Below are 14,923 nucleotides of genomic sequence, written 5' to 3' on the forward strand. Positions count from 1 at the left end.
AAGTGAAACCTTTCTTTACAGTGTAAGTGAATTATTGAAAGTATATCTCATTATTTTTCTATCTCTTATCTTCCCTCTTTGTTTTCAGTGTACACTATTTTCTCGAAGGTGCATTCTGATCGGAATGTATACCCGTCTGCAGGTGTCCTCTTTGTTCATGTTTTGGAAAGAGAGTATTTTAAGGGGGAATTTCCACCTTACCCCAAGCCTGGTATGTTCTCAGTGGGAAAAAAGTGATTAACTTACTAAATTTTTCTTTTTGTTTAGTGTGCATAATTTAGATGATATATGATCAAATATTATTAACATTATTTGAAATGGTCTGTATATGTGATAAATTGGTTGTTGTAGGATAGTTCCCATTTTAAGATTAAAAATTTAATTACAGAAAGAAATAGTTCATTTTCAAATTTTTAAAAAACCTTTATTTCCAGTTTTCAGTGTTGAGTTTTGTGCTTTTGACAAATGACCTACCTCTGTTTGCATAGAAATAATTATAGCTGTACAATTATGATTTTCTGTATTAAGACTTAGATTCTTACATAGTACATTGATTTTTGGAAGACCAAACATACGTTGTAGAAGAGAATGAAATACGGTATTAAACAAGAATTATCAAGAAAGCTTTTATATTATGAGATAATTTTATATAACTTCTTAATAATATAATGGAGATTAATTTTTCCTTCAAAATAATACCAATTATGATGCTTTATTTAATTCACTATTGGTTTAAATTATCTTGTGTTGGACTGTCACCAATGCCATCAAATTAATGAAGATATAGAAACAATAGCAAGAAAAAATATGTTATTACAACTCTTAAGTAACAAAAAATTTCTTAAAATTATAGCATTAAAATTAATATAAATATTATTTTTGTAGATGATATGATGAATAACATACCTAAAAACAGTCATAGAAAATAGTTAACCATGTTCTCACCAACATTAAGAAAAAAGTAATCTTTTCATCAGTTATTTAAAAAATGTTCTTTTGTGTGGCATTCTGTGTTTGCAGAACTGTATAGCTGAATCTTTTGAACAGTAGCTCCAACATTTGGGAAGAAAATATGTAATTAAAAGCATAGTTTCTGGAATCCAGCTGAAATTAAATTCTAATTTCACCATTTGAGAAGTTGCTTAAAAAGGAAAATTACATATCCTATCAGTAAAATTAGGGCTAATAGTAGTACCACTTTATAGGTGTGTTTGAAAATCAGGTTAAATTGTGCCTGTAAAGGCCAGGCACATCCTAACAAATGATGCTGTTATTATTGTTTCTTAGTTACATTTCTTTTGGATTTATAACATCTTTAGCAACTCATTCTCCAAGATTTTAAAATTACATTATTTTTGTTTTGATGACACTTAAAATTTTGAGATATTCTTTGAGACTAGTTCAAGAGTGTCCAGAGTTTTATGAAAGGCTTCTCAAGAGAATGAATACATCAGCACCATTAAGGGATTTTCCTGAAAGATAGTTGTCTCATTGGCAGAACTTTCACACTCCTCTGTGATCAAAGAAAAGGAAAGAAAACAAAATCTCCAAAGACATTATATGACTGCTTTCTTCGTTGCATGAGATTTCTAGGCAAACTAAACAACCAAAAAGATTTTTTTTCTTTACTTGAGGCTCTAATCTAAATTACCAGATGGATTTTTTTTTTTTTGGTGTGTATTTAGTTTGCTACAAATGTAAGAAAAAGATTTTAGAAATATTTTGATTGAAATTATGAAAGCAACATGTGTGAAAATAACTGTTTTATATCTTAATTCTGTGCTTCTTATCTAGGTGAGATTAGTAATGATCCTATAACATTTAACACAAATTTAATGGGTTACCCAGACCGACCTGGATGGCTTCGATATATCCAAAGGACACCGTATAGCGATGGAGTCCTATATGGGTCTCCAACAGCTGAAAATGTGGGGAAACCAACAATAATTGAGGTAATTTAATTATAACAAAGTTGTATTATGAGTTTTTTTTGTATTTTGAGTTTCAAATGTTGAAATTAAAATTTATGACAGTGGTTTTCAGTATTTTATACATAGAAACACATTAGATAGCATTTGGAAATGAACCATTCCTTTTTGCTCATTTACAAAGGTCTTTATTTCTGTTTTTATATATAAAAAGGAGCAGTCTAAGTTAGTGTAAAAAAATTAAAAGACATTTAAAAGAAGTAGATTAGTATGAATTCTATTTAAGAAAATAAATATAAACTAGAAACACTTATTTGCTTTATATATTAATTTCAAATTTTCATGTTCATTGAAATATAGTCTTTAAACAGATAACTGATGAGCCCCTACCATGTGCTAAGTATTATGATAACTGCTTGTGGTAGAAAAATGAATAAGAGGTGAGTCCTGTTGTGTCTTCTGGTCCAGGCATTGGCATTGAAGCACTGGAATGGAAATCCATTGTTAGTCAAATCATCATAACGATTCTAATCAGAAGGTACTGTTAATACAGAGTTGTAAAAGGTAAATAGGAATTCACTTCACAAGTAGAAGGAAGGCTATCTTAGAAGAAATACCACATTAGAATCTTGGAGGTATTAAAAAAACCCAAAACACATGATGTTAGAGAACTCTAATTGGGGCTAGAAGGCAGGACATAACCCAGAGGGCAAATGATGGAAACAGAGGTGTTGATGTTGGTAGGGGTAGATCTTTGAGGGCTCCATAAGCCATGCTGATAGGTTTAGCTTTTATTCTGAAAGACATAGGTGGTATTCGAATTCATCAGATTTTCGGCAGTATCTAACATCATACCTGAAAGGTATTAGAAATTAAAACAATAGCAATGACAATACTGACATTGAAACTTTAATGGGAATGAATACGTTTTAAAAAAATAAATGGATATAAAATCTAGAAGTGTTTCCCAGTCCATTATACCCAACAAAATCAGAATTATGATGGCGATTAATGGCAGGACAGTCCTATTACGGTTTTATCCTGATTCCTACAGGATTCTAGATTTTATACTCTAATTTAACTCATCAATTCCACAAAGTTTAGTAGTAGTGACCAGGACAACAGCATAGGAACTACTAATGGAATTTCCAGGAGCTTATATAGGTCCTGAGTGGTATATTTTCTATGTGGTATAAATCTGAGGGGGTTACATGCTTTGAATTTTTCTCCAAAGTTTTAATCAGCCATAGACTTTTATATGAGCTTCCAGTGTTGGTCAAGAGAAGGTGTTTTTTCTTTTGAATTGAAGTTTAAGTTAAGTTATTAACATTACTTTTCAATGATTTCTATCAATAATCTGCTTTCTTAAGACAATGTAGATAAAAGATATGGAAATATATAGATATAGAAATAGAATATATAGATATATATATCTACATAGATATAGAAATATGTATACATATAAGAAAGAAGGTTATTTTGTCTTATCAAAATAATTTTAAAAACTATTCAGTAAAGTTATACAGGTTATTTACCCAAAATAATAGCAAATGTCATTTTTTTAAATAAGTATTTTTTTTTAAATTTATTTATTCAGAGAGAGAGAGACTGAGAGGCAGAGACACAGGCAGAGGGAGAAGCAGGCTCCATGCAGGGAGCCTGACGCGGGACTCGATCCTGGGTCTCCAGGATCAGACCCCGGGCTGCAGGCGGCGCTAAACTTCTGCGCCACCGGGGGTGCCCACAAATGTTATTTTTTAACTGGCAAAACATTAGAGGAATTCTGTTTAAATTGAAGAACAGGGACGCCTGTGGCTGAGTGGTTGAATGTCTGCCTTTGGCTCAGGGTGTGATCCCGGAGTCCCAGGATCGAGTCCCATATTGGGCTTCTTGCATGGAGCCTGCTTCTTCCTCTGCCTATGTCTCTGCCTCTCTGTGTGTGTGTCTGTCATGAATAAATAAATAAAATCTTTAAAAAAATTGAAGAACAAAAAAGGAATGAACCCTCTACCCCATCTATTACAGAATATATTAGAAATCTTAGCTAGTGCAGTAAAGAAAAAAAAAAACATAATCTGTAAGTATTTAAGGGAAGAAATAGAATTGTCAATGCTATAAAGAGTCTTTAGACTATTAAAATTTTAGGAAAGCCTAGCAGTAAGCTATAGGATCAATATGAAAAACTTGGTTTTATTTCTATACATGAAAAATAAGTATTGAGAAAATAAATGTTTTAAAAAGATACCATTTTTAGTAACAACAAAATTTATAAGGTACTTAGAATAGATCTATCAGAAGGTATGCAAAGTTTGTATGGAGAAAGTTATAAAACTTAATACTAAGATTATATAAATGGAAAGGTAGTCCATTCAGGGATAGGAATACTTGAATTCATGAAGCCATCACTTTCCCCCAATTGATCTATAGCTTCAATGCAATTCCAGTAAAAATTACAGTTGGTTTTTTCATGAAACCAGTGTCAACTAATTCTAAAATCTGTGAAGATGGTAAATGGAAAAAAAAAAAAAAAAGATGGTAAATGGCAAGAACAATCAAGATACTCCTAAAGAAGAAAAAGAAGAGGGAAAGGTTTCTTTCCTTTCCAGACATCAAAATTTATTATAAGCCTATAGTAATTTCACAAAGATGTATAGATACAGAGATAGACAAATTAACCAATTAATAGAATAGAGAACCCAGAAACAGATCCATCTGGAACAATGATATATGTCAGAAGAGATGGTGCCGCAAATGATCGGGGAAAAGGATGTCTATTGAATGGTGCTCAGAGAATTGGTTAGCCATATGGCAAACACAAAATTAGATTCTTACTTCATAGGAAATATAAAACTCAAGTCTAGATAGTTTAAGGATTTAAATGTGAAAAGCAAAATATTAAACTATTATACGAAAATGTTGAAGAATATTTTTCTGAGTTTGGAGTAGGGAAGCTTTTCCTACATATTTTTTACTTAAGAAAAGATTGAGAAATTTTACTACACTAAACTTGTCACCTAAACTTGTCAAAATAAACCATTAAAAAATAGACAACCCACAAACTGGTAGAAGGTATTTTAAAAATATATAGCTGACTATTGATATGTATCTAAAATATAAGAGAGGACTCCTATAATAAGACATGAAAATAAGAAATAAGACATGAACAGACATCTTACTAAAGAGAAGATATAAATGACAATTAGGTAAAAAAAAAAAAAAAAAACTTTCATCAGTATTGAAAAATGTTCAGATTAAGACCACAACGAGAAGTTTACTCTTGGTAAAAGTCATTGAGGATGGATATGGGGATTGGATAAGTCCTTTGGAAAACAGTATTGAATATTTCACATAGCTGAGTGCCACTACCCTATGATCCAGCAGTCCCACTTCTAGGCATTTACCCAAAAGAAACACTTGCAAATGTCCACTGGAGGCATGGATAATCATGCTTATTGAACGATGTTTGTATAGCAAAACACTGGAAATCCACAGAGCAATGGAGACCCACAAGTATATCAGGAAGAGAATATATACAAAAGTTCATCAGCAGAATACATAAATAAATTTTGGAGTTTTCACATAATGAATTACAAAAAATATTTAGTAGACTTGACACACAATGTTGCATAGTTTCAGGTGAACAACACAGTGATTTGACAACTCTCTAGTTATGCTATACTCACCACAAGTGAAGTACCATCTGCCACCCTACCACTCTTTTACAGTATCACCGAATGTTTACAGCAACAATGAACATTAGCTTGCTCAGCAACATAGATAAATGCTTTAAGCATAATGTTGAATAAAAAAAAAACAAATCCCAAAAGGCTACATGGAGTTAAACATTTTTATAGAGCTCAAAAACAGGCAAACTAAACAACATATTTTAAGCATACATGCATTTATAATAAAACTATATTTAAAATAAAAGGGATGATAAAATTCAAAATGGCTACTTCTGGTTGGAGAGAGGGATAGGAGAGAAATACGTGTGTCAAGCTAAGATTCTCAGGTTCATTATGTTCTGATACCATACTACTAACATAATGTTATGAATATGTCAAATAATATGCTAAAAAGGTAACAGTGAAAATTTGGCACACTTTTCATTTAACACAAGTAGTGATTTATCTTTAAATAACTTCTTTATTCATATATAGTAACATTTACAGTATGTAAAAATATTCTATTAATATAGTCAGAGTTTTGCATATTTTCAACTCATATTTAATCATATAAACCCACAGATTAATTTATTTAGCAGATATTTATTAAGCATCTAAAATAGATCAGCCACTTTTCTAGAAATAGGGGATCAAAAAAGTATACACACGTGATACCTCTCTGCTGTAAAGGGTCTTGCATTCTCATAAGTAAAATAGAATTGAGAATGTTACTGTATTTAAATATCTCCTTAGGGATCCCTGGGTGGCGCAGCGGTTTGGCGCCTGCCTTTGGCCCAGGGCGCAATCCTGGAGACCCGGGATCGAATCCCACGTCGGGCTCCCGGTGCATGGAGCCTGCTTCTCCCTCTGCCTGTGTCTCTGCCTCTCTCTCTCTCTCTGTGACTATCATGAATAAATAAATAAAATCTTTAAAAAAAATAAATAAAAATAAATAAATAAATAAATAAATATCTCCTTAGAAGTGATAGAAGGACTGTGTTCTGTTGTAGCTGTTAAAATTAAACATTAAATATAAATTCAGATAATAAAATTCTCTTCTCATTTATGAAACCTACTTCACTCTTTTTGGTACCCTGTGACTTTAAAAAATATTAGAATTTATGAAATTTATAGTAATGAAATTTGTGATAATTATGAGAAGGCTAGCCATAAAAATCTTGTCACTGACTTGAAAATGTCTAATATTTCTGAGTTTTAGCTGTGAGATATTCTAACAAATAGTAGAAAATTAATACTTTTTTCTTTCCAGTGAGAATATGATTAAGTTTTTTGCAGGGCAAACCTTTGAAATCATGAAGATTCTCAAGTCTTTTTTGCATCTTTTCAGTTACTTCTTTGTGAACAATAGTTCCTAATTTATTTTAATGACTAGTCTTAATTTTAGTGTCCTGCATGAACCTCGTTGATTATGTGTCCCAACAGATAGCAACAAGGAAGTCATTAAATCCAACAGAAATTCGACAGATTGGGGACAGAGAAATCTTTTTAACTTTGTGCAGTAATATGCTTTTCAGAATATGTACTTTGAAATATTTAAAGGGTTGGACTTAGGTATTCCAAAATTCTGGTGTTTTCTTTCGCTCTCAAATACTATTTCTGATAAGTGTGATTTCTTTCATTTCAAGCTCATATACGATGCTGTAAAAATCCTTGGTATTTATTTTTACATAGGCACAATTATTATTTTTAGTTTGAGTCAGTGTGGTCCTGCTCTCTTTTATCTCGCTGCCCACTCCAGCTGCAGTCACTACCAGGAGGCTAGTGCTGGGATGCTAAGACTATTACACAATCATTTGTTGTTTTTAAGGTACTGTAGACCTGTCTGAGTGATTTAATATCTGTTATAAAGTTAATTATTCCTTAATTTTTGAAGCCATAGCCTGTTGTTGGCCTTTGCTTTGTTTGTTGTTTGCAGTGGCTGATTCTGAGTTGACTTTGATGTAAGTTCTTTGGCTCTGCAAATGTTTACTAATATTTGACCCTACAAAGGGATTGATATGTGTTTTTGGGCATGTGCCATGAGCCTTATAGACTATGATCCTTACTGCTCTACTCCCATCGTGAGATATGATTTCTAAGAGGTTATTCATGCATATTTTGACTGGTTGGTGTGCAGTTTAGTACTGAATACAAGCAACACAAAAGATGTGCTTTTTTTTTAAGTGTACTTTTTAGTGTAATCCTCAAGCTCCATTTAAAAGTACAAAAATATATTGTTTTTGTGGGGTTTTTTGAAATCTTAGAATGGCAGTGGTAAGTAATTTCTAATGGTTAATCCATTTACTAATGATGCATCTGCATTGCTGCTAGCACTTAACGGTCTTCTGTAAAAGGGCCTTTCTGATTTTAACTTTTTGTTTTAGCATGTTAAATAGACTTGCCTAATTATTTATTTTCCCATAACATTGCTAAAAGCTCTGAGTTGTTCTTGCCCGGAGAAGGCACATTTTGTAAGTACATAAATAATGAAAATGGAAAGAACGACAATTTGTTTTCATTTTGTCCTTAATGAATTTTGTTTCCCAAATAACATTTCACTTCTTTAATATGATTTTCTTTTTCTAATAGATAACTGCCTACAATAGGCGTACCTTTGAGACTGCAAGGCATAATTTGGTAATTAATATAATGTCAGCAGAAGGTACGTATGGAAGATATGTTGCTGATTCTTTTCTTATATACAAAAGTATTTCATTATGGTTTATGTATCTATGCAAAATATAGTCAAGGATTTTCAGGGACCACATACCTAATATAACTAACAAAATGGTAAAGTAAAGAAAAGAAAGCTAAACAACCTTTAATTGGTTATAAAATATCATGATGGGTGATGGTGCTGAAAAGCTCAGAATAGAGACCCAAGCACATAGGCCACTTATCTCTGCAAGCCTTGGTTTCATCATCTATAAAATGAGACCAAGACTAGCATTTCTCTCCCAAGTCTGGGGTAAGGAAGGAGTCCATGAGTTAAGAATTGAAATGTGCTTAACACAGGGCTGAGTGTAGGATACAGGATCAGTAATTAGTAGCTAGTTTTATTATTTTACTTTAAAACTGATCACATGTGAAGGCAGAGTTGTTGATGGAAATAAACTGGAATTTGGGTCACAGTCTCCTTCCTAAATAGCTAATTATTCATTTCTAGAGTCTAGAGTAATTTGGACTTACATATACTCAAATTGTAAGTGATTCTCAAGGATTTGGAAGGTTAGGTATAGGGGAATATTCCAATAATTGTTATTTCAAATATTCTGTCCTATTTTGGAGTTTTATTGGGAAAAGTACATACTGCTAAAAACTTTGTAGTTAACATTTATGTATCATGGGATACCCCCCTCTATACTAGATATCATTATGAGGGTAACAGAAGAAGAACGGACACAGTATTTTTATCCCAAAATTATTAAAACAATTATGTGTCCTAAATAGGGAATTTATAGTTCTATTTGTGAGTACAATTAAATGAGCAAATGCAAAGCATTTTTTAGGACCTACTAATTTGGAATTCATGGTAATTCAGTAAAGGTTGAGTTAAAAAATTGCCTTTATATTTTATGGAAGGAAGTAATTTATATAGAATTGATACTGCAGAACATAAATTGGGAGATTGCATAGAGATTTGAATCCCTTTACATAAGTTTTTTCCCCCGGTTTCGGCAGTATCAGATGCAGACAACCAATGTGCTAGTTTAAAATTTAAAGTGACTTTCATATATGGAAAGCAAGTCCAAATGCTAGTTCTGTGGGCCTGGGCAGAAGATTCCCTGTCCTTTTCTCCTTCCCATGGTCTTTAGATAGGTATTCCTGCTTGGAACAGGAAGACTTTTATTCCCAACTTCAATTGTTACTGGATGCTTGCACCCAGTCTAAAGTTATTCCTGTAAAATTGGAATGCCATTAATGATCAGAATAATCACAAAATTCCCTTTCTCCTCAGGAATTCATCAGTGTAGTAGTATGGTTACATTATACTGTGCTTGGACCACTAACCTTACCATAATGCCCTCAGGGGGGCTCCCCATTCTTAGGTACAGGAGTCCTTACAGACTGAGAGACAGCCTCAAGTCTGGTCTCAGTACTGGTAGATACAGAATATACTGACATCCTAATAGGTGTTTGATGCACAGGCACCAATGTTCAAGCAGATACTAATGGAAGACTATTAGACATCTATAGGATTGAAAGTTGGCTTTACGGGCTATTTATCTAAATCAGGGATTTTGAAGATGTGTTGGTGAGGTAGGAACACTGGACAGGTTTTGGAAGCCTCCATTTTTATTTCAGGCAGAGCTGCCCTGCTGCCTTTTACATATGTAAACCAGCGAACCAGAGAGCATGCATTTATCCTTGCTGGTCTAGACAGCATAAATATGGACACTAGGATGGACATCTTTGAGCAGGGCCTGCTACACATGCGCCATTTCTCCCAGATAAGATTAGGAAAAGAAATAGCAAAAGTTGCATATCAGGATAATCATGCTCAGTCTGACTCCCTGCCCAACTGTCTCCTGCTCTGAGAGACCTAATGGGAAATTAGTCATGTAGAATCACAGAGCATGGAGCTCAAGGAGAGTACATAGAGTGATTCTCTAAATTGGGTTTCGTGTCTCAGAGGCCTGCCACCAATCTGTTGGCCTACTGTTCCCTTGGCCTCTGTGATGTCCAAATATAGCAGGCATGGGATTTCCCCAAAGTTAGAAAGCTCCTATGACTCATCTTTGGAAGGTCTGGCAGTAGTGCTTGGCTCTGTAGACAGCAGGCAGCTGCATGGCCCAGAGCCTCTAAGGGTGTGGCGGCAGCGGGTCTCAGAAAGGAGCCACGGAGCAGGGTCACATGGATTAGGAAAAACCAAGTAACAGTTCTCCAAAAAGGAGCACTGAAAACAAGAAAAATGTTTTGCATGCTTTTTTAGAAAAGTGGTTATAAAAACACTGGTGAAATTAATGGATGATAGACTTCTAGCACACTCATAACTATATTTGGTATTATTTGTAAATATTATTTATTGCCAAGAAACTGTTCTTCATGGCATATTTATGCATGGCTGTTTTTCAGTATGGAGAAAAATGTGGCATGATTAAGCTACTGTTTAGCTATATAAAACAGGAAATGTATCTGCATGAAACAGGAAACTTATCTACATAAAATAGAATAAATATATCATATTTTAGAAGACTGCAGATGAGCTATACATCAAACAAATCTAACAAAATCACATGCAGAATAAATGGCAGTGTAGAAGATGAATGAAGAACCTTCTGTGATTAGAGCCATGAAAAACTCAATCTTTAGGAAGAGATACCACACTGTAGAAAATTCTAAAGCCTGAACATCTTCCCTGACTTCACCTCTGGCATCAAGTGTCCTTTAGTATTAAAGAACCTTCATAAGAAATGAGTTCATCAAGATTTCAGTTACTTATTGTGTAATTTTTAGTTTTTACTTAATTGTTGAATAACAGTATAATACTTTACAGATATATGAGTTTTAATGAAATAAATCAGAGGATAAATGAAGTATAATTACTGCTGAGGGCTTTAAATGTGTGTATAGTCAGAAACAATTTCTTTTCCTCTTAAAGGAAGAATTTCAGTACACAACTTATTCATATTATTTATAGTAATTGCTTAATTTTTCATATTATTTATAGTAATTGCTTAAGTTTACTATTTTAGAAGTTCTTATTCTAGGCTGGCAGCTCCACTGAGCACTTTATACACAGCTTCTATTAGGATAAAAAAAATCATCTGAGGCAAATTCAAAGATGGTAAAATCCTGAGTTCCTCTAAAGATCAGTTTTCCCCCTCTGAATACACAGGGCAAGTACCTACTCACCCTTTGGTTTTAAGTGTTAAATGGGATAATTCACCACAATCCCTTTAGCTTGGTAAGGGATAGTAAGTATTCCAAACAAGGTATCTTTTATTATTATAGAAATTTGATTAAACAAATAAAAGCTATTCTTTATCTTAATAGAACAATCAGAACGTAGGGAATGATTTTTTAAGTTCAAGAGTAACATTTGAGAAACTGAAATACAGTTGATCTTTGAACAATATAGGGGTTTGGGATGCTGACCCTTGAGCAGTTGAAAATATATATATATATATAACTTTTGGCTCCCAAAAAACTTAACTACTAATAGCTTACTGTTGACCAGAAATCTTACCAATGATAACATAAATGAGTCGATTAATACATATTTTGTATATGTGTTATATACTGTATTCTTACAATAAAGTGAGCTAAAGAAAAGAAAATATTATTAAGAAAATCGTAAGGCAGCCCAGGTGGCTCAGCTGTTTAGCGCCACCTTCGGCGCAGGGCATGATCCTGGAGACCCGGGATCGAGTCCCGCGTCGGGCTCCCTGCATGAAGCCTGCTTCTCCCTCTGCCTGTGTCTCTGTGTCTCTGCCTCTCTCTATGTGTTTCTCATGAATAAATAAAATCTAAAAAAAAAAAAGAAAGAAAGAAAATCCTAAGATACATTTGCAGTACTGAACTAAAAAAAAACAAATCCACATGTAAGTGGGCCCACATAGATCAAAATCGTGTTGCTCAAGGGTCAACTGTAAATTCTATTTATGTCTATTCTACTTAGTTATACTGAGAGTCTGAGTTGTATTGGTTACTTTAAAATAAATTCTAATATTAAAATTTTTTGGAGGGAAATTTGATGAGTTATTGAAGAGGAAAAAAGCTAAATCTCTAACAATGTGAGATCTGGAATTTTGTGGGAAATTTAAAATATAATTCTCTAGAATATTTAATTATGAAGTTATCAAAAGAGTAAAATTCCTATGATTTCAGATTTTTTAAAAATATAATCAATATTTAGTAGTAGTAATATTTTAACATACTCTGAAGAGATCAGTAATACCACATATTAAAAATATGGTATTTCAAATTATACATAAACAACTCATAAGCAATTACGGATATTTTGTAATGTCTTCTCTATTTGGAAAAGGTGTTGCTCTTACTTCTATGTTCAAATGGGCATAGCACTACCTAGGGGCATAGTGACTAAATAAGAGAATGTATGTGAAAAAGATCTGTCAATTTTAAAACACTATAAATACAAAATATTACTCCTACCTATGTAGGGTTCTGGAAATGCTTCTTCTACCGGGTACCTTGGTAGACGAAGAGACTGACAGGTCACTGGCAAATTGGAAGTGGATTTAGCAGGTTTTTTTTTTTTTTTCTTTTTTGGCCAAATCCTATAATTATAAATGGCTCTGCTATCCCTTGGTTAATTACATTGTAGGTAAAATTCTGTGTCCAATGTAAGTTATGTGTTTAGATATTTCCTCCATTATACAGAAAGCCTTTAAAGTCAATATTAGTAGTGTTCCCCAAAGCCAGGATTATGACAGAAATAAACAATATTGAATTGTTCTTTTGTTTCTCTTTCAAAAGACTTCTTCATTAATGATATGCATATCCTTTTTCACCAAAATTAGACTTCCCATTACCATATCAAGCAGAATTCTTCATTAAAAATATGAATGTAGAAGAAATGTTGGCCAGCGAGGTTCTTGGAGACTTTCTTGGGGCAGTGAAAAATGTGTGGCAGCCAGAGCGTCTGAACGCCATAAACATCACATCGGCCCTAGACAGGGGCGGCAGGGTTCCTCTTCCCATTAATGACATGAAGGAGGGGTAAGCAGACCTTTATCTCGTTGCCTTAAATATGCATTTTTAAATATGGTGATCTTATCAAATGTATTATAGTTGGAAGATGGCCTATTGCATTTTTTTAAATAAGAAGTAGGTGTTGTAAAGATATGAAAACACTAGCAATTTTCTATATTGACAAAGAGGTTACGTTACTGGTTCTTTATATCTGATGTTCCAGGTCCTGTGAATTCTAATTGTAGATCAGGATCACCATCATAAATTATAGCACTAAGTCTCTTGTACCTTCCATAGAGAGGCTGATTATTTAGAGCCCTGCATTTCAAAGAAAAATTGATGCTCCAGTTATCAGCTGCAGGACACTCAGATTGCTGTAACTTTATTCTAGGAAACTATTTCTTCGCCTTTAACATTCTTTCCACCATGTGTCGGTGACGGATGGCCAGAGTGGATTTGAAACCTATTTCTAAAGCCTGGCCTTGTCACTCATCAGCTGGGTGACATCAGGCAAATACTGCACTCTCTTTTGCCTCGATTTCCTCATTTCCTCATCCAAGGGGGATTGTACTCTTTCTTCCCTCAGACTTGATGTAGCGTCTAAATGAGACAGTGCAATTGAGAGGGATTTGCCCACTCTCTTGCCTTACAAAGTGTGACTTACACCCTTGTAGAATTTAAGAGACACTTTTTATGCCTGGGTGAATTGAGAGGATTGAATGTCGAATCACGCTTTGATCTTTAATTTTTAACCTATAGGTTGAAGCAGATCTGCCTTAAAAAAAACCCATTCTATAAACGTATGAGATAATGGAATAAATCACAGTTTATATAGCATATCCCTTTCGAATTCCTCCTTTATCCATGTACATGATAACATTTTTATATAGATGCTATCTAGAATTAACTAGAGTACCCGGATTAATAAGAATTATACTTAAGGGCAGTTTTAAAGGAGAACTTTGTTAGAAATAAGGGAAGAGATCACAAATAGACATAGATGAAGTATGAGCGTAGGCAGAAGGGGGTTAAGGGATAAGCAGTGAGCTGTGAAGTCCAACTTACAAATTTCAGAATTAAATTGTAGCTTGTATGTTACAGTAATGGGTTTTGAAGTCAGTCAAGCACACATAGAAGTGCCTTGAGAAAAAATAGTTGCTTTATCACCGGTCTATCTGTTGGTTGGTTTTCTATATGAAACCATAATTTTAGAGCTTACATTTTTTTACTTGAGAGTTTCATGATTCTCTTTCCCACTGGGTAATTAAAGAAGAACCATGGAAAAAGATGAACGGGGGGTCTCCCCTGAAAACATTCTCCAAGCATAAAGTCTTTTCAGTAGTTTCTTAAAGTAATATGTTCTACAGTGATAAAACAATGACCAAAAGATGGTGGAGGAAGCAACTCAAACACCAGGCCCTGGTAGAGTTTTCCCTAGCTGGGCTTTCTTCTGGGCTCACTCTTCCCTCATCAGTAATATAGGCTCTACCCCTAGAGGTCCTTTTAGAAACAACTAAATTGAACTAAACAACTCTCTAAAGCAGACTCTGACCTGAAACAGTGCTTTCCAACCATGTCTTGGCTAAGAATTGCCAGTTGAGTTTTAATAAAAAAAATACAGAGGGGGCGCCTGGGTGGCTCAGTCGGTTAAGCATCTGACCATTCATCTCA

The 14,923-nt window shown here is 33.8% G+C and overlaps 1 protein-coding gene across 6 annotated transcripts in view; it reads left to right on the forward strand.

Annotated features, from left to right (window-relative positions):
* SGCE (sarcoglycan epsilon) overlaps nucleotides 1–14,923 on the forward strand; it is a 68,639-nt gene that overhangs the window by 27,594 nt on the left and 26,122 nt on the right. For all 6 annotated transcript variants that reach the window (XM_077856883.1, XM_077856882.1, XM_077856884.1 and 3 more), the window contains 4 exons: nucleotides 89–211; nucleotides 1,795–1,952; nucleotides 8,183–8,255; nucleotides 13,081–13,279. In XM_077856883.1, coding sequence (XP_077713009.1) covers nucleotides 89–211; nucleotides 1,795–1,952; nucleotides 8,183–8,255; nucleotides 13,081–13,279 — 553 coding nt within the window. The remainder of the gene's footprint in view (nucleotides 1–88; nucleotides 212–1,794; nucleotides 1,953–8,182; nucleotides 8,256–13,080; nucleotides 13,280–14,923) is intronic.

This window comes from Canis aureus, chromosome 18, assembly GCF_053574225.1.
Source record: "Canis aureus isolate CA01 chromosome 18, VMU_Caureus_v.1.0, whole genome shotgun sequence".
NCBI lineage: Eukaryota > Metazoa > Chordata > Mammalia > Carnivora > Canidae > Canis > Canis aureus.